The 24196-nt window shown below is 40.7% G+C and overlaps 1 protein-coding gene across 1 annotated transcript in view; it reads left to right on the top strand.

The window, feature by feature from the left end:
• The window catches only part of CREBBP (CREB binding protein), a 1321122-nt gene that overhangs the window by 140962 nt on the left and 1155964 nt on the right, over positions 1–24196 (top strand). Inside the window, exon 3 of the mRNA XM_069210450.1 lies at positions 12158–12334. Coding sequence (XP_069066551.1) covers positions 12158–12334 — 177 coding nt within the window. The remainder of the gene's footprint in view (positions 1–12157; positions 12335–24196) is intronic.

The following is a 24196-nucleotide window of genomic DNA, read 5'->3' as shown; positions in this document are numbered from 1 at the left end:
GTGTCCATGTTGCGTTTCCTGTCACGAGCATTAGGCCTACCCATGCAAGTGAGGTACCATTTTTATCGGGAGACTTGGGAAACGCAGAATAGCAATACAAGTGTTATTGCCTCTTGTCTTTCTCTACATTTTTTCCTTCCAAATGTAAGACTGTGTGTAAAAAGGACATCTATTTGAGAAATGCCCTGTAATTCACATGCTAGTATGGGCACCCCATAATTTAGAGATGTGCAAATAAACACTGCTTCTCAAGACCTTATCTTGTGCCCATTTCTGGAAATACAAAGGTTTCCTTGCTACCTATTTTTCACTCTTTCTATTTCACCAAATGAATTACTGTATACCCGGTATACAATGAAAACCCATTGCAAGGTGCAGCTCGTTTATTGGCTCTGGGTACCTAGAGTTCTTGATGAACCTAGAAGCCCTATATAACCCCGCAACCAGAAGAGTCTAGCAGACGTAACAGTGTATTGCTTTCAAAAATCTGACATCGTAGGAAAAAGTTAGAGTAAAACAGGGAGAGAAATGGCTGTTTTATTTCACCTCAGTTTCAATATTATTTTATTTCAGCTGTTATTTTCTGTAGGAAACCCTTGTAGGATCTACACAAATTACCCCTTGCTGAATTCAGATTTTTTTCTACTTTTCATAAATGTTTAGCTTTCTGGGATCCAGCATTGGTTTCACACCCATTTCTTTCACTAACTGGAAGGAGGCTGAAAGTACCAAAAATAGTAAAAATGGGGTATGTCCAAGTAAAGTGCCAAAATTGTGTTAAATTAGAAAACCCAATTTTTTAAGTCTGCCAGTTCCTGAAAGCTGGGAAGATGGTGATTTTAGCACCGCAAACCCTTTGATGCCATTTTCTGGGAGAAAATCACAAGCGTTCTTCTGCTGCCCTTTTATTTCCATTTTTTTTTTTAAACGAAATATTTGCTGTATTTTGGTTAATTTCTTGGTCTCCTTCAGGGGAACTCACAACATCTGGGTACCTCTAGAATCCCTAGAATGTTGGGGAAAAAAAGGACGCAAATTTGGCAACAGTAGCTTATGTGGACAAAAAGTTATGAGGGCCTAAGCGCAAACTGCCCCAAATAGCCAAAAAAAGGCTATGGACGGGAGGGGAAAGGGCCTGGCAGCGATGGGGTTAATGCCGGCAAAAGTGTTGACTGTTTGATTGCTTGGTGCGTGTATTGTCTTTCCTCTAATGGTAAAGCTTTTCTTAAATAGCCTTTTTACGTCTAACAGCCGGACGTTGTTTTCCCTGTGTAGATTTCTCAGTTTATCTAAACTGTTATGTTTCCATATATTCATTACACAAAGGAATTAAACAAGATCAGGGACAGAAACCGTGAAAGGGAAAGGGAAAACAGAGTAAATCAGAGTCCCACTGGAGACAGTATATGTCCGATATAGAAGGGGGCTGCAACCTTGCACCTTGTCTTTGTTCTGCTTTTTTTCTCACTGTTGAAGTGCATGCAGTAACACAAATGATAAAGAGGGACAAATTAAAAAAAGAAAAAAAGGGTTAAAAAGTCGAATAACCCACATCAGGGCACAGTCCCTCCTTAAGAGGACACTATGGCACGCTGACTCCACTGTGTATTGTGCCCACATTGTGTACGCCATCTTTCAATACTAAATCATACTCTTCCAAGTTTGAGATTCTCTGGTACACTCCCGGGCAAGCTTGGCAGGGCACTTGGCCACTGTGCTTAATTTGGGACAGTGGTTCCTGTTTGCGTGGCACCAGCACTTATTTTTGAGGGCTGGCACTTATTTTTGTGCCTCAAGCATTTACTGCGAGCAAAAGGCACACATGGGAAAGACTGAGGAAGAGAAAATCGGATGATGCTACCCAAGTATTCTGTGCTCGCACATTTATTTGCAGCAGCCCTGTTTCAGAGTAGAGCTTTGGGCACCATCAAGTTTTTATTTAGAAGTTGAGCACTGCTTGGCCAGAGTGGCTTGGCAGCAAGAACAGAGAATTCATTGTGGGGGTGTACGGGGATGTCCTTGGTGACTCTGCTTCCACACGTCACCAATTAACAACGCATTTCCTTGCACTGCGTCTGACTTTTTCCCTAAACGCTGCATATGGACACCCCATAAACTCATTTCATGTCCCTCCATTTTTAGGTTTTGACTGTACAGTGCTCGCACAGTGGCAAAATCTTTTGTTTAAAAAAAAAAATCTTAAAAGGGCCTTACAGCCCTCCCACTGCCTTTCCATTACTTACTGCTCAGATCCTGATTCCAAGGTGCAAGTGCTTCAGTCTCCACACAGATAGGTGTGTTGCCAACCACTACCACTACATTATAGATACTATATAGGTTCAGACAGAAACCATCGCGAGAATGGGGCTTTCAAAATAAAATACTGAAAGGGGTATCTGTTTTATGTTAAACACGCTTTTTATATTGGAACAATTTAGTTGTGTTTGTGTGATGCGGAGTCTTCAAGCTCTGGTTGGGGGTGTGAGGGGGCTAATACAGTTCACTTCATCCCCATAATTAATTTTCTGCACATTGCACAGAGCAACACTGTTTAATTTGGTCATTGCAGAATGTTTCTCACTGTCCTCGAGGCCCGACAGTGTATCTCAAACCCATGCCACACTGCACCACACATTGCACAGGGCAGACATCCTACGAAAGATAGTAGGGTACTAATTAGCAAATGTAGTTCAAAGTGATGTCACTGTAAACAGTGTCATACCATTACAAATGGTCAGATTCGTTTTGCTTATATTTTCAGGGAGAGATCAAGTGATTTGCCCAAAAATCACTGGATGTTCAGCAGGCACCAGGACTGATCTCAGTTCCAAAGTTGGCACTTCTGACCGTTAGGCTACATCTATCTTGTTTTACATTTGTTACCCTATCTGTGGTTTCACCGAAGCTCCACGCCCTACTCCCTCTCTCTGATGTCTTTTCTACTCCCCTCCCTTGTGTAGCTTGGCCCCCTCATTGTTTTTTTGCATGTTGCACAGCACCTCAACCGTCTCTGCAACATGGATAAAAATATAGTTTGAAACCGCTATGATGCAGTCAATGCTGGCCACTTCATAATGCTTCTTTTACTTTAAGCAAGCAGCTGATGGTTGCTGAGCAACTTTTATAAAAAGTTAATAGATTTTGCATAGGCAAAACCTGTTGGATTTGCCAATGCTTGTTTAGTCTGTGCAAATCTATTAACTGGCATTTGGGTTTTCACTAGCTCTTCTTTAATCATTTCCCATACTGAGAGAGGCTGGAAATTTACTCCTGACAAGGGTCAGAAGTAAAACGTCTTCCACGATTGGGGAAAAAAAAAAGTAATTAAAGGGAAAGTGAACTTATAAACTCTCAACAGTTTTTCGCTTGAGCAAATATATACCTGTATATTTGCTCGTGCTAAAATACAGTTCACAAATTTTTTCTAGGACTCCGATTTCCTGGTCTACTTCTGTAAATTTTTGTGAATTCATGAAATAAGCAAATCTGCACTAATGCAAAGACATACCATGGGTGCACTTTTGTGACATTCTTTGAGAATCGGGCCCCAATTAGGTCTAATGATAGCCAAGACCTTTTTTTTAAATTAAAATATCTCTATCCTTATGTCAGCTTGCTTCACTGTGACTGATCTTACTTGCAGAATCCGGTCCTACTCAGCGCCTGGATACACTCACGCGTGACAAGTTCCATGCTCTACAAATTCATGTTACATTAAATTACAATAATCGCAGTCTACTCTTTCTAAAGGAGCGTACAGATAAAGTAATATTGTTCAGTGCCAGGAACTACTGGGGGAATGTTCGCTAATTGCAACCCAAAAATATTTTTGCTAATATTTGTTACAATGTTGAGGGCCCAGCAGCTGCCACAACAAAGTTTTACAAAAGCCATGTCAAAGGAGACACGCATTGACAAAACCAAAAGACTGACCACCAATTTGGACCTATTGGATTTGCCAGTCCTTGTTTATATTCATGTTTCCCATAATCTTTTTGAAACTGGTTACACTGACTTTCCATTATGAACATTTTTTGCATGCATAAACATATCTTACTAAGTGATGCTTCAAAGAAATGGTACCCAAGTTTCACAGTAGTTTAGCTAAACATTTTTTCCTAGTTTCATTTTTTGTGAACATTTTATTTTGAAAGCAAATAATCAACCTTGCTTTCAAGATTCTGTAAGAATTTGCATTTAATCAGATCATTCTGGGAGCTTTGTATGTAACCTCACATTTTAAACTTTGCAAATGTGTGTGCAGTATTTTTTTTAAAACTGGAACCACTGTCAGTAGTGTAGTCCAAGCTTACAACATTTATGTGGAACGCTTACCCTAATAAAAAAGGCTTTGCATTAATGAACCTTAAATACAATTTCGAAACAGCATTAACATATGGACACATTATCTCAACTGCAGGCATTCCTTTCCCTGCTCTTTAATGTGGTACTGTCAATTGTCAGCTAAAGGGTTTGTGATCCAGGGGGTTGGGCGTAATTGTCCCAAGGACAAAATAAACTTCAAAACTTGTTGTCCTTGACCTCAAACAATGTCCTGGATGTGGGGCTATAGAATTCCACACCTGTGCACATCAGGGCTATGATGCGACTGTAAGGGATGACGGCCTCCTGCGTTGTCATTGTTCCCCATGCCAGACTCCACATGCGTCCTCTACAGCACTGTCTCGTAAGTGGACTCAATCACAGGTCACTGGGAAGATCTAGCTTTGTTAGACTGCCAACATCACCGCTCTCTGCAATGGTGGAAAACCACTAACCTGTTGCAAGGGCGGCCTTTTCTAGTCCCTGTACCTCAGATCACTCTGACAACAGACACATCAAACACAGACTGGGGGGGGGCTTACCTTTGAGACCTCTCAGTACAGCAACATTGGGATTCTCATCATTGGTCCTTACACACAAACTTTCTAGAGCTTCAGGCAATATTTCTAGCCCTGACAGCATTTCTTCATCATCACTCTCACAAAGTTGTCCTATTCCGCAGAGACAATATGACAGCGATGTATTACCTTCAGAAACAGGAGAAACAAGGTCACTCCAATTGTCAGCTCTCTCAGACAATATGGAAATGGGCTCTCTACTAGCACATTCGCATAGTGGAAGAGTATCTCCCAGGGACAGTCAATAACTTTATAGTCCTGCTTGGCAGGATGCAGCAACAAATCCACAAATGGGAACTCCATTCGCAAGTCCTTCAGAAATATTTCCAGAAGTGGGGAACACTTCATATAGATCATTTTTCCACAGCAGAAAACACAGAATGCCAATACCTCGCCTCCAGATACCCACATCCTAAGTCCAAGGGCAATGCTCTGTGGATGAACTGGTCAGGGATATTTGCCTTTGCTTTTCCACCTCTCCCTCTCATTCAATTTCTAGTCAAACAGATCAGGAAAACCTCTCTCGACATGATCCTTGTAACTCTAGCATGGGCACGACAGCCGTGGTTCACCACACTACTGGGAGTTTCAGTAGTTCTCCCTAGGAGAAGCTTCCCAACAGGCTGAACCTTCTCACTCAAAACCAAGGTCAGGCCAGTCCTACAGACGCCCAAATCTCTCAACCTTGCAATATGGCTCCTGAGGTCATAGAATTTTGTTATTTAGAATTGCCTGCAGAATGCATGGACATCCTCAGAGAAGCTAGTAAACCCACTACCAGACATTGTCTGCTACTGGCTTCATCTAACAAAAAGTTAATTTAGCTTATACCTCCATTCCCTTACATCTTAGCCATAGCTGCATATTTACAAAACAGACCACATAAATCCTTCTGTAAGATTCTAGTAATTAAAGCATTCATGGAAGGCCTTAGAATGGTAATTCCACCAAGAGTTCCTCTCTGCACCATCATTGAACCTCACTCAATATTGTCCTTTCCAGGCGCATGTGTCTTCCTTCCGCTTCAGTCATGTCCTCTTCAGTACTTCTCAAGGAAAGTGGCTTTTTTTAGTTGCTATCATGTGTCTCAGGTGTATTAGTGAGCTCTAGGTGCTAACCTTGGAAGAACCATTCTTCCAGATTCATAGGGACAAAGTGGTTCTTCACACCAATCAGAAGCTTCTTCCTAAGGTGGTCTCTCAATTTCGCATTAATCAGTCCATTGAGTGGCCAGGCTTCCCTCCACAGCCTGAGTCAGTTGCTGAAAGAGCCCTTCACACTTTTGAGGTCAAACATGTACTATTGTTTTTACATTGTTGGAACTAAAGAGTTTAGAAAGACTAAACAGCTCTTTGTAGCTGTCTCATTATCTGATAAAAGCAATCCAGTCTCTAAAACCAGCATAGCTACGTGAATTTCAGACTTGTTATGTTAGAGCAAAACTTCCTGTCATTTCCAGAGCACACTCTACCAGGAAGAAAGGAGCCACTATGGTTTTCCTTGGAAATATGCCTGTAGCTGGCATTTGTAGGGTAGCTACATGGTCTACACCACATTCATTTACAAAACATTATTGTGTAGTTGTACTTGCAGGACAGCAAGCCAATGTAGGCCAAACAGTACTAAGAACAATTTTCCAATCAACTGCAACTCCCACAGGCTAGCCACCTCTTTTATTGAGGGACTGCTTAAGTCTATGCGGAGCATATGTATCTACAGCCACACATGCCACTGAGTGGAAAACCCAGTAAGCATCTGTTTATGGCATGTAGTACTGTAGAAATACATGCGCCCTCTCTCCTCCCCGGACGCCTGTGTCTGTTTGTTACTTTACATTTGTATATAGTTGTACACACACACATATATACATTTGCATGAACATCTTTCTCTATACTTCCTATATACTCCTTTTCTCACCCGAGTGTGGGAAAACAATCTAACAAAGGAGCCTATGTACATGAACAGAATCACCGAGAAGGAGGAGTCACTCGATCCTGTGACTCAAAAAATGCTTTGTCGAAGAAAAACAACTTGCAGCATTCCGAACCCAACACTAGATGGCAGGAGCATGCAGAGCATGTGAATCCTCAGCATTACATTCCATGAACAGATGCTTATTGGGTAAGTAAAATATTTTGTTACCGAACATAAGTAACTTGTTCTTCGAATCATGGGTGTATGCTTATTCACTATTATTTGCCCCATACCTTTTGGATTCTCTGGGAGTATGTTAAATGTCACTCAGACTTAAGGGAATGGTAAAAGTGTCATTTTTAAAATAAATGTATATGTATGTGTGTGTGTATATATATATATATATATATATATATATATATCATTGTCACCTCCTGCTCCGTAAGGGGCCACAGACCCTGCAGGGCGGCCTGGGTTACTGGGGCGAAGCATCCCACAGAAAATATCTCCCGAACACGAAAAGCCCAGGCACCAGTCCATGTTAAAATCCAAGCATTTAATAGCATTTCTGAGCAGCAAGACAAAAAATCCTGATGCGTTTCGGCAACAGCATGCCTTGTTCACAGGTAAGTAAGAGCAGGTGTGAGTGAGCCAGTGCGTTTTCAATACACAGTCATGTGACATCAATAACCAAACTCCAACTCCCATAATGCACAGTTCCATATAAACAACTTCCTGAGCTGGAATGCTTAATTTCCATATAGCTGCAATAGCGTCACAGGCACTTCAGTTCACCATACAAATGTTCTTATGTGCATTAGGTATCCATTACTTGATAGTCCACTTGCTTTTACAGTTGCTGCCCAGCATGATAACAGCAATACAAGGAATACATGAAAAGTAAGAGGAGAGGCACACTGTCTTCCTCCTATCCCTTGCTCACCTCCATCACAATATATGACGCGTTTCCGCAACAGCATGCCTGCTCTTACATATATATATATATATATATAACACCATCCAAAGGTCCAACTTGTGGCGCGCAGATTTCACGGGTGCAAACGTGAGGAAAGGACCATTCCTCCACAATTGCCAAACAATTGATTCGTTTGCACTCCAGGAGAGTTTTATTGCTTCTATCCAAGAAAAAACAGTTAAACTGTGATCAAGACCGAGAGGTTGAAACGCGTTGGTGGTGTCTTTTGACATTTTTCTTGAATAGAAGCAATAAAACTCCCCTGGAGTGCAAACGAATCAATTGTTTGGCAATTGTTGGTGTTGGATATATATGATTTTATTATATGCATTGAAAACACCAGACATTTGCATTGCGTTGTTTTCATTCTTTAACCTTCGTCTAGAATGTAGTTAATAACAATCGTTTAAACCCAGTCAAGCAACTCTGTCCTGGTCTCAAGCCTGAGGATGAACATTCATATGAGAAGTTTTCTATCAAGGTGGATACAAAGGGAAGGGTGGTGAATTTTGAGAGTGAAGGAGTGCTTATTTTTACAGCCTATTGTCTCTGAAACACTGTAATGTGCATTCAAATTGCTGCCTAATTGTGGAAATGGGAGTGTGTAATTTTGACAGCCATTTATACGTCTGTTATATGCCATGGAGGATACTCTTATCGGCCAGGAGAAAGACCGAATTTCAGTAGTTTTAAACCTTATTTTTCATGCAAACATTGAGTTTAACCCACTTGAAATTAAGTTGGGGGTTGTTCAATAATTTATTGGTGGGATAATGATTAGCACTGCCCACATGTTACTTTGAGTCTCTAACCACCTGTGTCTTTTTGAAACTCACTCTCTTCCTCGTGAAGTATAATAATTTAAAAGCAATCTAGAAAAAAAACATCATATCTGATGGTGAGAGATCACTAAAATTCTACCTCCTTACATATGATCAGTGGCACTCTGTCACCTGAATACTTAAGTACAGTGCATTTAGTCTATCTTAGCTTCTGGTTTTCTTTCACAATACAAATGTAGTTTCACTTGTCCAACTAAGACAGTAAATTTAAAAGCACTAGGATATCAGTGGTAGTTATTTACATTCATGTCAGAATTTTGTTGGCAAGGTATGATTTATATTAGAATCAAAAATAAAGGCCTTAATTTTCTGAGCATGTATAATCGACTTGTCTTATCAAAATCTACAGGTTTTTTTTTTTTTTTTTTTACATTTCAGTAAACAACTTTTTGCCCCTCTAGGTACCAGACTTAATGAGATGCACTTGTTTTTTTGAGGCTGCTTTAGTCATCCATTACTGAAGACTTGTTACCACACCTATATTAACATACATACATATAGTTCTTGCTAGAGCAGCCTCTTACTCTTTATTATAGGCCATTCTTATCTCTCTCATTTCTTTGCTCCTTACTGAATGGCTTTTGTCCCTGTTTTTTGCCTCGGAGGCATTTCTTCTTTACTTTGTTTAGATTAGGCACTTGCATCGTTCCACCGCTTGCATTCAGTGAAATAGTTTCACTTTCAGCACAGAATTGGAGTGCATGTTTTCTTGCTCCCTCTCATGTGATGGCCACGGCCCATGCTTTGTGTTGTTACCTCTCCACCCTTCCCAATGCATCTGTTTATTCTGTATCCCTCCATGCCCTTTTCTTTTTTTGCTTCTGCTGTTTTGTCTATTGTTCTCTTCCTTACCCTACCTCAAGCTCCTTGGTTGGTTGCTGTACTCCATATCTCCCTGCTGTCCCCCCCCCCCCCCCCCAATGGTGTTCCTTTCTCCACTGTTTTACCGTCTTCCATTACCCACTGTTCCTTTGCTTCCTTGCCCTTCCTGTTACAAGGTTTACCTTCTTTAAAAAGGGAAAGTCCTACAGCTGGAACATGCCTTTGTCATAATACACTTAACTTACATTTATTTTATATATATATATATATATATATATATATATATATATTTTTTTTTTTTTAACCTGTCCAAGATAGGTGTCAACCCTTTTGGAATGGTAAATTCAGAATAGCTGCTGCATCATGTTTTAAGCAAAAGAATACATAGTGACATGCTTGTGTGTACATCATCTCGCTAGGCTGATGTAGCGTCCCAGAATATGCACATGCATGCTTCCTTTTGTAAAAATCTTTATACAGTTTTGTAGAATTTTTCTCCATACAGCAATAACTGATTGGATCTCAAAAAGAAAAAATACAACAAAGAACCCAAGCAATATTGCATTACAGTTAAATGACCATAACCTATCCGTGACACCACCATAGATTCTCCAGTAACCAACGTAGACAGTGTAGATTATGGTATGCAATCTTGTACTTAACAAGCAAAGCCAATAGGTCTCGCCTTTTGAAATGAAGAGTGGACTGGCATAGTGTGCCATGTATTGGTGTGGCATGGTGTGGATTTGCGTAGAGGGGCAAGGTCAGGAGAGGTGTGGAATGAGACCGAGTTGAGTGGAGTGGCCTCGACTGAAGTGATGTATAGTGCATTGGTGTAGAGTGACGAAGAGTGCATTTGCATAGAGTAGAGTGGTACAGGGTAGAGTGTAGACTTGTAGTGTGAAGTGGTGAGGAGTGGTACAGAGTGCAGTGGTGTGGAATATTAATGGGGTGGTAGCACACTGCTATTACAGACAACACATTTTCAATTGAAATGACCATTCCATATGGGCAGATATACAGTTTTACTAATAAAGCAATACCGTGCACAGATTTGTGGACATTCATCACCTAGTGTAATGATTTGATTTGACCATATTAAAGTATTTGTTTCCAAAACACTTCAGAAATAATAAAAAATATGCTTCATTTGTGTTCCTAATTCTGATATTCTGAAATACACTGTTCATTTAAAAGTCATATGTGCTAGAAAAACACTCTTTCCTACGCTCTGTATCCTGCAAGATTGTCACAGGCATTGTCTCACTTTGACGTCAGAGAAAGAAAAGTAAACACTCACCTTTGGAACACAGCACCTGGCATTTGACCTGAGTCTTTGAATGCACAACAAATGTGATTGGAACAGAAAGGGAGCACACAAAAGGATACTGTAAATAAGGTTTGGGCACGGGAAGATAGGAACTCGAGCTGGACAGCCTAAAACAAATAAAGCCAGCAAAAGGAAAGCAAGAAATTGTGAGTTACAAACCCCAAAGTCGGTCCCCGGACAACAGGTTGGGAACCACTGGTATAGGTCAATCAATTGCAGGCAGTCCCAGTCCTCTCTTCTTTGCCTCCTTTCAATGAACTGTTGACCTGTTCTTTTTGTGTGCCTACACAAAGGTAGATTATCCAAATTCTTTAAAGGTTGGGCACATGAGGTCATATGTATGAACACATTTTCCCATAGACACAGAATGGGTAATCCCCTTTGATACATCCGGCCCATGGAGTTTTGTAAGGTACGATCACCATATTTGTGATTGGAACTCTACCCTTGATGGAGGCTGGCAGGGTATTCTAGAATCAAATGAGTCTTTATGCCCTGATGTTGCCTCCCTTTAGTATAAGAATACTGTTTATCTAGTTGGATGAAAACTTCATGTTCATGCTTCATGGCATATGTCCGCGTACATGTCTTTACATTTTTTCCCCCAGCATTGAGAGAAATAATTTCCCTGCATTGGCAGCCAAACAACAAGATCTAATGGCTTTGTCAATGTTCTTTTCAGTTGCTACAGTATGACTCAGTGAGTCGCCACTCTGTATTGCTAGGTTGAAGATATTCAATTTTTCTTACAAATTGGTGTTTTCAACACATTACATGTGCTTGGCACTATATTTTCTACATAACATCCCACATTTCTGTTTTGGTAACATAATTGACATAGCTCAGGATGTTGATACAAATGGGGATGTTGAGAAAGTGGTTCACAGAAAATGAGCCTTTCGGCGCACCCTCACAGGGGAAAAACATTTTTAAATTAAAGCTGCCTTTTCTTTACCTACCTTGGGGACAGTGCTGCGTTTTCTTGTCTTGCAGAAACGGATATTCACTTGTTATACCTATAAAAGTACTGGTGTTTGCCGAATTGTTACAACATCCGCCCCTTCTCTGGGAGACGTTAGCATTATTGTACGCTGTACAATCAAGGATAAAATCTTGTACACACTGCAAATCAAGTCTCTTCTTGGTGCTTCTTTCAGTGCTAGTCTGTTTCTGGGTAGCTCTGCATCCATGCTCCACTTAACATTCAAATGGGTGAATACTTGGGATTTGAAGTGTCCTCAGATTCATTGGTTTTTATGCTGGTGCAGGTATTCATGGTTAGGCTGCCACTACTTGATTTACTAACCTGGCTAGTTAAATATGCATATTCCATATTTTTTTTAGTATAATTGTGTTCTTATTTCTTTTGCAGATGGGATTGGCTGGCAATACTAGTCCGTTTGGATCACCTTTTACGCAAGCCAGTGGGCAGCAGATCAGAGCTCCTTTGGTGAATACCCAGATACCAAACAAAGCAGTCTTGGCCAACAATTTGCCAGGTTTTTCTGCAGACATTAAAAGTACTTCAGTTACAAATGTGCCAAATTTGGTAAGTTACTGGATGTGCTCAAGAAACATTTTCAGTCTTGCCTTTCTTTAGTATTACCTGCTTTGTTTCAAAATGTTCATTCAAGTTCTTTATTAATCTCCCAACATATTGTGAAAACCCTAAAATGCTGAGATATACGGTGTGGAAAAATTGATCAGACTACAGAGAAAACCCCCCACCCTCTTAATATTCTTAGAATACTGGCTAAGAAGACACTCCTTAGGTGAAAGAAGTAATGAAAAGTCAGATTTTGCAGAGTTTCACTAGTGGGGTGTCTGCATCATTGTTAAGATTTGGTAGTAGCACTGCTGCTTTCTATTGTTCCTTGAAATCTGATTCATTGAGATATTTGTGTTTACTAATCGGTTTAGTTTTGCTTGTGGAATGAAGAAATTGTATGACCAAAACGTGTGTTTGAACTGGGCTATTACTGTTTAAAATATATGCCAGTGTCAGTTTAGTGTTTGTCTTCAGTACTTGTTCAATGTCTGATAACTTGGGTCAGGGCTAGAACATTAACCTTTTCTATCAGCTCTGATGCCAGTCTCTTGTCAAGCGGTTTATCACATTTTAAAGTTGCTTATTATCAGGAGTTGGTCAAGGGTTTGAGGTGTAGGAATAAGGTAGTTAATTGCATCCACAAATTTTGGGTTGCATCCTGATGGTCAAATGCAAACTCTTTTGGTGATGAACTGTTGTAAGTGAGCATTTTGTAATTGTACATTCGAACAACAATAGGATATCATGTTTTTTTTAACTGCTAAGTTCAACAGGAGATATCAACATTACCATTTTCTTTTAGTACATTATGTGGCATCCTTTTGGGAAAAAGTCTATAATTAGTACAAGAAATACAATCATGATTCAGTTAGGTGTGATATTTTATTTGACCTAATTTTTCGGTTGATGTTGATTGGTGTCAATGTGTTTGAATTGCCCCAAGCGTATACTGCTCAGAATTACATTGCATGTTTAGTATTTAACGGGGAAAATGCTAGCATACACATGCATTACAATAGATTGTACATCCCTCCATTTAACTTAAGATAGTACGGTACATTCTAGGCAATTTATGTTTGGATAGGAAGGCTGATTAAGCTTATGACGAGTTTGTGTTTGAAAAAAATATATATATATTAAAGTCAAATGATGAAGAACCTGACTTGTGTATCATAAGGCTGTATAACTGTGTGAGCTGCTTACAATACATCCCTGTACTGCAAGGCTCTTTTTAATTTTTCTTTTAATTATTGGTGTTGGTTCGTTTTGGAACCAGTGTTTATCATCCTCCATATATTTCTGTTCTCTAAAATAAAAAAAGGAAGGAGTAGTCTAGCTTTTTGGATTAGATTTTATTCTAGTTGTCTTGGCAGCCTCTATTATGCTAATGCCTAAATACTACTCCTTCTCCTAGCTTACAGCATTATTGTACTACATTGATCTCACAGTGGCAGATGTCTGGGCAGACTTCACCTCTCCATACAATTCTCAGTAAAACAAGGATAATCCATGGAAAGGAACAAGAACATTGGGTATCTGTGTTTTAATAATTAACCCACATGAGCACTCAATCTCCAGAGAACTCCATCCACAGGGGAACCTTTGTTGTGTTGATAATAAACCACCAGTATGCATCATATGCTAGTGTCAAACACTTCTGATCTCAAGGGCCCAAAGATCGTAATAACGGGCCCACAGTTTGAACCACAACAATAAGTGTCCCATTGTAGCACAATACGAACCAATAACCTTGCTGTACATATCTACATCACATAAGAGCTGACAGAAGAAATCCTATCTGAACATGCCACACATTTTCCAGATATATTTATTAAGCACAGAAATGTAGAGCTGTGTGCACACTAAACCTAACAATAAAAATATAAACCTAAAGAAAGTAGTAATATCTTGTTTTGAGAGTAATAGTAATGCACTAACACAGTCAGTTAATCTGCATTGCTTTTAGCCTTTCTGATAATCCTAACACTTTCTTGATTAATCATTTCCTGGATTTTTCACTCTGTTTCCCAGATTTCATTCCATATTGTATTTTCCCACTTTGGCAACTCTTGACAAATTCCACCATTGCCCATTTGACATCGTCACAGCATTACCTCTTACATCCACCCCTCTAGCAGGATCTCTGAATTTGATAGTTCCTTTTCTTTGCAACATTGGATCTTTGATTCATACCATATCTCCTGCTCACACTCTACTTTTTCTGATCACCTTGTCTTTACCCTTCAAACATTTCGGACATATGACACTGTTTGTCACTCAATTTTGTGCTGTCACTGGCCCCGGACATATCAAAACCTTGACCCATCACTTTCACTTTCCAAAAAGGCTATTAAGAAGATACCACTTTTCTCCCTCTCATAAGCTCAAAAGCGATCTCCCCTTTGATCAAATGAGGTGTGGACCTGTAATCCCAAATCAATTCTCTAATAGCAGCCTGACAGTCTACTTTAGACCCCACCACACTCTGAATACCTTCAACTAACTCTCTGTGAACATCTCAACTTTTCTGTTAGCTTGAAGGTGATAGAGCAGAGTACGTAAATGTTTTACTCCACACTTATCCAAAAATTCGGTCATGGCTGCAGAAGTAAACTGGACTTCATTATTCATGAGCAAGAATCCCTTCCTTGGCTAAGACTTAACTGAAAAAAACTAATCTCTGTTGGGTTCTGACACACCTCGCACCTCAACCCACCTTGATAGATGATCCACCAGTATTATGAGAGACCTTGTCCTGGAAGGTAATATGTGAAAAGGTTCCAAAAACTCTACAGCAATTTTCTACCTCACTTTACTTGGAGTAGCAACGGATACAGGTGTAGGCATAATGATTACAGAGTGCTTATCTCACTGTAACAACACTGTGTACAACTCCTTAATAACCTTCTTACATCCGTGTCCACCATGGCCACCAGAAATCATTCCTTATCCTGAATTTGGTAGCACTCAGACCAAGATACCTTAAATGCGCTCTCTCTCTCTCTCAAATCCACTGACCAAAATAAGGCGGCTGCACTAACTTTTCTCCTCTTACCAATAACTCAACTTCCAGTGATAACTCACCTGCAAATTTGCTGTAGAGTTGCAAGGATATTTCTAGAGACTATTATCTTGGCCATCTTGATTTCACCAAGATTATACATTTGCTTAAAACAACAACCTTCTTTAATTGTTTACACCTCTTATTCATGTAGTCACAAATCACACGAGCTTCAGTTTTAGCAGTGATGCATTCTTCAACTTCCTCCTGCACATCCTCCTTGTTGGTATCATCCTCCACCGGCAATTATTAGTAATCGGCATTGAAATTGCCACCAACAATGTGCATCACCATGAAATTCCATCAATTTTGTCAACAACCTTGCCATGTTTGTTTTTTACATTTTATTTCCAGACCGTTCTTAGGCAAAGTTTCCTGCCCCAGAGAAGGTTTAAATTTTTCCATTTCACAAACACAAGCTAACATCTTTTTCAGTTACAGAATACCTTGATTCCATGTTCCTCAATCTTCTAGATGCAAACACCACAGTGACTTCAGTGCTATCACACACTTGCGGCAAGATAGCACCCATACCATATGTGCTAATCTCCACAGTTACTAAGATGTCACAACCTTCAGCCTACGGTTGTAAAGTGGGAGCCAATAAAATACTCTGCTGAATGCTATCAAAGCTTAGTTGACATGCATCCAACCATACAAATTCTGTTTTTTTTTTTTTTTAAATCAGGTTCCTAAAGCACTTTGTCAAATTAGCAAAATTTTGTATGAATTTGGCATAAAACCCAGAGTCCTAGGAAGGATCTAAGTTGTTCTCTGTCAGTGGGATGTGGAGCATTCACAATACAATTCACAATGCTGGGCTTAGTTTTAACGCGTTCAAAAGTCCGAACATGCCAAAATATTCTATTTCATTGACACGAAACACATTTGTCCTCTCTGATGGTTACTTCATTGTTGTCTAAAACAGACAAAACCTCCTGAAATAGTTATCATGCTCCTGTACAGTGTAAGCAAAAATCAAAAAGTCATCTTGAAATATCAGTACCTTCGACATGTTCTCAAACATCCTTGTCATTACTTTTTGAAAAACTGATGCTGCTGAGGCCAGTCCAAACGGCATATGGCAAAACTGGAACACACCACCAGACTTGAGAAAAGCTGTAAGATGACAAACCTTGATTAGCTCTGAGAGTGATGGGAGCGGTGGGTGGGCCCGATAGACAATGGAGACTGGAGGGAGGCGTTGATGGCCTGCGGTCCCTGACCATGAACTCCCGGCTACGAGTGGTGCAGACATACTTTCTTCATACGGTATACCTCACACTAGACAGGTTGCATAGAGTGGGCCTTAGACCCCAGGCGTAATGTTCTTGATGTGCAAGCCCCAGTGCAGACTTCTTTGACATGGTGTGGACTTGTCCTCATATACCCAAGTACTGACGGGCAGTGGTCAGAGAGATCTCAGGAGTTTTACAGGTGCAAGTTGAGGTTGCTCCATTACTAATTATCTTGGGTGTGCCTGATGGGGTGGGTTCCAGCAGAGCGGACCGGACATTTGTGGGAGCGGCCTGCTTGGTGGCCAAGAGGGGCATTGCAGCAAACTGGAAGGCCGACACCACCCCTGCGATTGCACAGTGGCGATGGGGGGTGGACTGGTGCGCTCAGCAGGAGAAAATGGTCTACGAAGCACGAGGATGTCCACCCAAGTATTTCAAAGGTGTGCGGGAGCTGGGGTGGCGCAATGATCCTAGTTTTATCATAGGGGGGATATGTGCAGCTCTGCGAGTGTTGCGATGATTGCTGTATGTACATCAGTTTGTCATGCGTTGGATTTGCATAGTGCGTTTTCCTAACTGTGCCGATTGTACTAGTGACCTGTTGGGTTTTTATGCCGTTCTATATAAAACTAATAAAAATGGTTTATCAAAAAAGATGAAAAGACTGCTCCTCCAGCACAACCCTATGGTACTCTGTCCTAAGATCCAGTTTTTAAAACCACTGTGTTAATCAAATCTTCAGTGCATGGAAGAGTGATAATATCCACCCAAATCGCCTCATTAAGTGATCCCAAATCAACACAGATGCAATTCCCCAGATGTGTTTTGGTTTTTTGTTTTTTTGCAAGAACAGGTGAAAGTCATCAACTGGTTTCAACCAGTTCAATCATTTAATCATCCTGCATGTTTTTTTTATTTTTTATTGATAACTCCTTTCTTATGCTATAAGGAACAGTGTGCAATTTGTGTTTGACTGGAACACTGCTGTCTTTAACCTTGATCATATTGACAAATTAATCCTGCCCACTTTATCTTTAAATATATTTTTGAAAGCTTCTTTCCGTGATTTTTGTTCTGTAACATCACTGAACAGGTTAACCAGCTGCTTGTGACCAGGTTTGATCATACGATTCAAATCAGCCTGGTGCCACCAACCCAATAAATGTAATGCCCTTGCGAGCTTCTTTAACATTTCCTCTGATTGTGTTAATTTCAAAAGTGATGTTTGCCCAAAAATATCCGTCTAGCTCTATTGAAATGCATTGACAATCACATCAGGAGTAATTATTGTAATTTTAGCACCAGAATCTTATAGTAATGGGATAGGAATGTCATCAATCAAGATGGGAATTCGCGGGTCATTGTATTTCTTATTGCTGTGTGCACAACCTTCCTCCATACAATGGTACTGAAAGAACTCTTATTCCTTTTTGTCAGTATCTTTATTTTCCAGGCTTTGATCTTACACACTCTTGATACCTACCTGTTCAGCCCCTCTGCATACCTTCCCAAAATGGCCAGTTTTCTGGCAGTTCTAACACTCTGGTGTAACCGCAGGGCAATTTTTAAAATTTGACAAATTAGATGATGAGCCACGCCTAAAACACATGGGTTTATTTGGTTCCTGAATCAGCCCTCTCCCTCTATTAGTAATGACAGAAGAACCATGCATAAATTATTGCTTTTGTGTGGAATCCATTGAGAAATAACTTTTGCAACACATGCATGTATATTATCTGACCCCAATTGTTTAGAGTCTCCCAAGAGGTTTCTATACTCTTTTCAGTGTAAATGGTCTCATCAAGAGTCGGATTTTTACAAGCCAGTTAACCTTTGCTGTATCTTTTTGGAATCACATCTTTATACAATTTGATCTTATATTAATTGAGACATGAAACTCTCAAATTCACAGTATTTTGCAATCATTCACAACACCGACATGTGAATCAATAGATTTGTTGAGGGCATTTACACGTGAAAAAATTGTGACAACATACTAGCAAGTTTACTTTCGCTTCAAAATGCACTCCCAATTGTTTATCAACCACCTCATAATTGACATACTTGTCATCCACAACGCCTACAATCTGTGGTAGGTGATCAAAAACATTCTGACATTTTGCTCCTAAATGATCAATTATGTTTGCGATCTGGCTTGAATTTCATGCCATCAGTAACACCAAGAGAGCGTTAAATGATCTAAACCATAAGCTCCATTTCATAGGGGATTCCCCTGAATCCTCTAAACAAGGTCTAGAAGGTGTGACAGATTGCATCATTGTATGTATATATAAGTAGTAGTGTTACTTGTATATTAATTAAAAGAAAAATGGTAAACAACTATATTCAAGACCAAAATAGAGTGCTGACACTAAAATCAGCAAAGGATGTTACAGACAAAAGAATTTCCAATGACGTTTGCTATGAAAGTGTGCTGATCACTGAATCCAGCAGGTGGCGCTGCAGGCAGACGTATTCCACAGAAATAGAGCATGCCAGTCACTATGATCAGAAACCAACAGATGGCTCTATGACAGCCAGTTCTGGAAACCAACAAAAAGATGCTCGTTTCGGAAGAAAAGCAGTTGAGTAGCCTTCACGTACCATCAGCTTTTCTGTAGAGCTGTTATTAATAAAAATCCTGCTGATGATAAATGCCAAAATTTCACTGCGATCACTCTCTGTCTCTTCCCCCGATCGGGTGAATAAGAGCACGTGAAATAAACAGCGCTTGCTGGCTCCTTTTAAACTATGCTGTGCGATCTTGCACTGATTCGCTCTCCTATTGCGTGAAGCATCGCACATGAGGTTAACGGTGCTTGCAGGCTTCTTGCTCGCGCTCCTATGCTACTCCTTCCTCGCGCTCTGAGCATCTGTTAACAAATACTGCATGAGCTGAACTCCTGCTCCTGACTCCGACAACGTCTGATAGACGTTTGCTAAAGGTAACTACAGCAAAGTGCTGAAATAAAGCAGCCCATACAGCAGTGCGATCGTCAACACCACTGAGCATTCACCCAATCCCTGGTTCCTTCAAAGTTCAACAAAACACAGTACTTTGAAATACATGTATACAGGACCCCGCAAAAAGTTGGGTCTCAAACCGGACAGGGAAAAGGTCCAAAATATGAACTCCCTCTTGTCGCCAACTTTGTTGTGTTTTTATTAAACTACCAATATGAGTCATATGCCAGTATCTTTATTGTAGCAGAGCTACATAAACACATTTGATATCAACGGCCCAGAGATCACAATAGGAGTCTCATTTGAACCATAATATTAAGAGTTCCATTGTAGAACACATTACAAACTAATAACCTTGCTGGACATGGCTACATCACATAAGAGAGCCATAGAAGAAATCATATCTGAGCATGCCACACCCTCCTTGTCCTCTTTACCCCCACGCACCTGGGAAGTTGATCTGAAAGTGGGAATTGACTGGCACATTTTTTTTGCACAGCACATTGCAGAAGTATTTTTCACTTCTGGAAGTGGACCTTTTTACCTCATGCTGACTTGTGTAATGCACTGATCACCTGAGAAGTTATCCAGGCACTTGGACAGGTGTGTGGTCACCAAGGTGCTTATACGTAGAGCCAGGTCTTTAGTTTCTTGTGTGACTTCAGTGATGAGGTTCTGATGTGTTGGTGCAAGCTATGACTTAGGTGTATATAGTAGACTGAGACACATCCAGTTTTGATGTTGTGGATGTTAGTGTTTGCGAGTGAGACAGCATGTTGGGTCGGTGAAAGTGCACACGGCTGTTATAGTATTCTGGTCCTGTGCTATGGCTTTGTGTACATGAGAAGATTTAAATGGCTGCATTTGTGAATCAGGATCAGCTGAAGCTTCCTGAGGTACAGTGTGATGTGGGTGTGGCAAGGGAGCTCAAGTATGGGTCTTGTGGCGGTGTTCTAGATGGTCTGGAGTTTGTGTAGGAGGTGGTTGGAGATTTTGGCATAAAGTGTGTTTTCGTAGTCAAGCCTACTGGTGTGATGAGTGCTAGCATAACAATTCGTCTGGTGTTCTGAGGCAGCCACTTTAAGATCTCTTGCAACATGCATAGACTGCGGAAGCAGGATGTGTACACCGTGTTGACTTGAGCTACCGTGTTGTGCTTGTCGTCCAGCATGGTCCCTAGAATTCTTGCGTGGCCTATGGGTGTTGGTCCTAACTTCACCTGCCACTAGGTGGAGCCTAATTGGGAAGTCTTGTTGCAAAAGACCAGTGCATCTATCTTATCAGAGTTTAGCTTCAGGCAATTGGTTCACATACAGTGTTCACCATGGTCATCTATTTGGCTTTGTTGATGGTTGTCTTGTCCGTCATGGGATGAGTTGAGTGTCTTTGATGTAAGGGAAGACCGTGATGTTTAGTGATCAGATGATGATAGTGAACATATCATGTATATGTTGAAAAGGGTGAGCAAAAGGAGGGCCACTGTTTCTCCTCGGTCCAGGGTGATTCAAATTGTCAGTGGTCGTAATGATTGCCTTTTTGGTGTTGTGCTACTTTCTGAATCTTGATTGTTGTCTAGAATATGGTGAAGTTAGAGGTGAGTTGTGAGTTGCTTGTTTGATGGCCTTCTCAATCAGTTTTGCTGGATAGAGGAGCAGGGAGATGGGTCAGAAGTTGTTGAGTTTATTTGGGTCTGCTGTGGGCTTCTTGAGGAAGATGTTGATTTCTGCAAGTTTCCAGTCATTCATGAAAGTGGTGAACGTGATGGAAGTGTTTTATGATGTGAATCATTGTGGCTGATTGGTGATGTTCCTAGGATGTAGATGCGGTGGCAGGGTTCTGCAAAGTCTGTCCTGGAGAGCCGGGTCCATGCCAGGTTTTTAGCATATCCACATTTAGAAGAATTTAGATTTCTGAAACATCTTTTTTCTAAATGTGGATGTGCTAAAAACCAGGCATGGACCCGGCGCTCCAGGACCGACTTTACAGAACCCTGTGGTGGGGGAATGGGTCAGTTTTGGTCCCATAGGTGGATGGTCTGCACGATTGGCCCTATGTTGTTTCTGGTTAGGGGTGTCCATTCAGTTAGGTCTCTGTCTGGGTTGGTGGTGGGTAGGTCAGTGATGAGTTCTCTGGGATTGGGTTAGTGTGCAAAGTTGGTCATGTTTGCAGTGGAAGGAGTTTGGTAAGTTGTTGCAGAGTTGTTGGGATTCAGCAATGTTGGGTGAGGTTAAATCCTTGACTATCAAGAAAATCTCCTTGCAGCTGCTGGGCCTTCCTTCAGTGCGGTCGACTAGTGCTTTTTTCTCGACATCCCTTATTTGTTTGTGATGGCATATAAGTGCAGTCTTGTAGGTACTTCTGTTGGTGGTGTTATGGCGGGCTGTCCATTTTCTTTTCAGCTGTTTACAGTGTTTGATGTCTTAGTTGCCTTTTGTATATCACCTGGCCTTCTTTTTCATCTACTGAACTTGTTGGATTTGAATGTGAGGGGGTCTATGCAGTTCTTGATCCAGTTGCTGAAGTTGTCTTTGTGGAGGTTTTCAGTGGGGCTAGGTTGATTTGTGCTGAGGGCACTGAGCCTCTACCCCAGCTGCAGCCTGGAATGCTGAACCTGGTAGTGGTGGTGGCAGCTTGGGGTGTGCTGATTTGGAAGTGGATGATCGAGTGGTCGGTCTTTGTGAGCGGTGTGGAGGTGGTGTATTTGATGTTGGTGCTTATGGTGAAGATAGGTTCCAGTGTGTGTTGGTTCTGAAACGAGCTGTGTGATTCCAATTTTGCTTAAGCTTTCGAGGAGTGCTGTGGAGCAGGGGTGATTTTTGTCTTCCAGGTGACAGTTGATATGAACAAGGAGAATGTAGACTTGAGTCATTGTGGAGCATAGCGATGAAGTCGGTGATGAGATTGATAAAGGAGACTTTTGGTCCGGGTGGTTGGTCGGTAGGCCAAGGTACTGTTTAGGGTTAGGTTTTCTGAGATTTGCAGCTTAAAGTGCAGGTGTTCCACAAATGGGGTGATGTTATCTGTAGGTGGTGGTGTGCATTTGATGGATTCATTTTAGATGGTAGCGAGTCATCTTCCTGGCTTGTGAACTGTGGCTTGTCTTATTCTGCCTGGTATCTTATTTACCACAGGCTTTCACCTACAAAATGACACATGACTCTCTTTAAGCAGTTACATTAAAACATCTGTTAACTGCATGAAAAGATCTCTTTTAGATCTGTTCATCTCTGGAAACCACTTTTTGTCATCCTGAAGCAGGCGAGTAAACCTCAATTCGTACATGCCTGCCCTCTGATCCTTGCACCTACCTTGTTTTCAGAAAAGGAACCTTGCACCTGCCAACTTGAGGTATACTAAAGGGGAAAATGAACGGCGGAGAGGGGATACCTCGGGGATTCAGCAACAGGCTCTAAACTAGGTTTATGACTTGTCTGACATTGTGTGCATGTTTTAGAGTATTAATAGTAGAGCTTGCCCAGAGGTGAATAATCAGCCTACCACACAGTTGCCATAGGAGCTTAAAACTGTGGCTACTCTGCCAGGCTGCAACAAAATAGAAATTCTGACCTTTCTAGAATTTTGGGCCACTTAAAGCCCAATAGTCCTCCCTCCTAGTGATTTTAATGTTGGGTTAGATAACCTCTCAGACGCAAGTGTAGTCCCAAGTACAATGCCTCAATGAACTGGCCTTTACCATCAACATGTCTGGTCCAGCACACATAAAGGCTCACATCTTGGATGTTATTTGTAGTAAAAACATTCAGCATTTCCCTACTGGTCTCTTGTTCTCTTGTGCAATCTAGATTTTAAAAAAATGTATATGCCTTTAATGTCCATATTCTGAAGAGTGCATGCTCTTTGCTTCGGAGTGAAGTTGTGGGCAATGTAAATGACTACTACTCACAAAACCCAAACTCAATTGCATTCTATTTCCAGGTTCTTAACCCTGGTAAAAGCCATGAAATAAACTTGACTGAATTTTAAATGATGAAAAAAGATGTGCATTTAATTAAAGTGAACAATGAAGTCTGTCTAAAGGCAAATAAAAATAATCTTGCTGGCAACTGAGGCATTCCAGGAGTTGAAAATTAACATAGGCACCAACCAGACTTGTACTCCTTTTAAATTGTTAGCTACCACCCTTAATAGTACTCTCAGCTCCTCACATACAGATCCCGGTATGGAATTGTGCATAATTAATAACCACGTTTTATAGTCACTATCCTAGCATTCAGAACATACTGACTGAAGATTCTAAGTAATAACTGTTCTGTAAATTAGGTTCCCAGATCTAGGAAATGTATAACTTTTAGCAGCCTTGTAGTCTTACTGTTAGGAACACTCTTCATAAAAACATCCTGTTGACCAAATTGAAAACTGTACTTTGCCCCTCTATTAACTTCCTCTTTGGCTACTGAAGTACATTGCATCCATGGAATATATCATGTGCCTGGTCCATTTTAAAAGAAAGCCTAGTGGATCCCAGCTTAAACAGACAACAAGGTCTATCCTTCCACCAGCCAAATATGGATTTTCATTTGCTCAGTCTCCTTGGACATGCACAAGTTACTGTCTACAATTCACTTTTGTTTCAGCCCC

This window comes from Pleurodeles waltl, chromosome 10 (genome assembly GCF_031143425.1).
Source record: "Pleurodeles waltl isolate 20211129_DDA chromosome 10, aPleWal1.hap1.20221129, whole genome shotgun sequence".
Lineage (NCBI taxonomy): Eukaryota > Metazoa > Chordata > Amphibia > Caudata > Salamandridae > Pleurodeles > Pleurodeles waltl.
The sequence above is the reverse complement of the archived record's forward strand: the minus strand, read 5'-3'. Positions and strand labels throughout refer to the sequence as shown.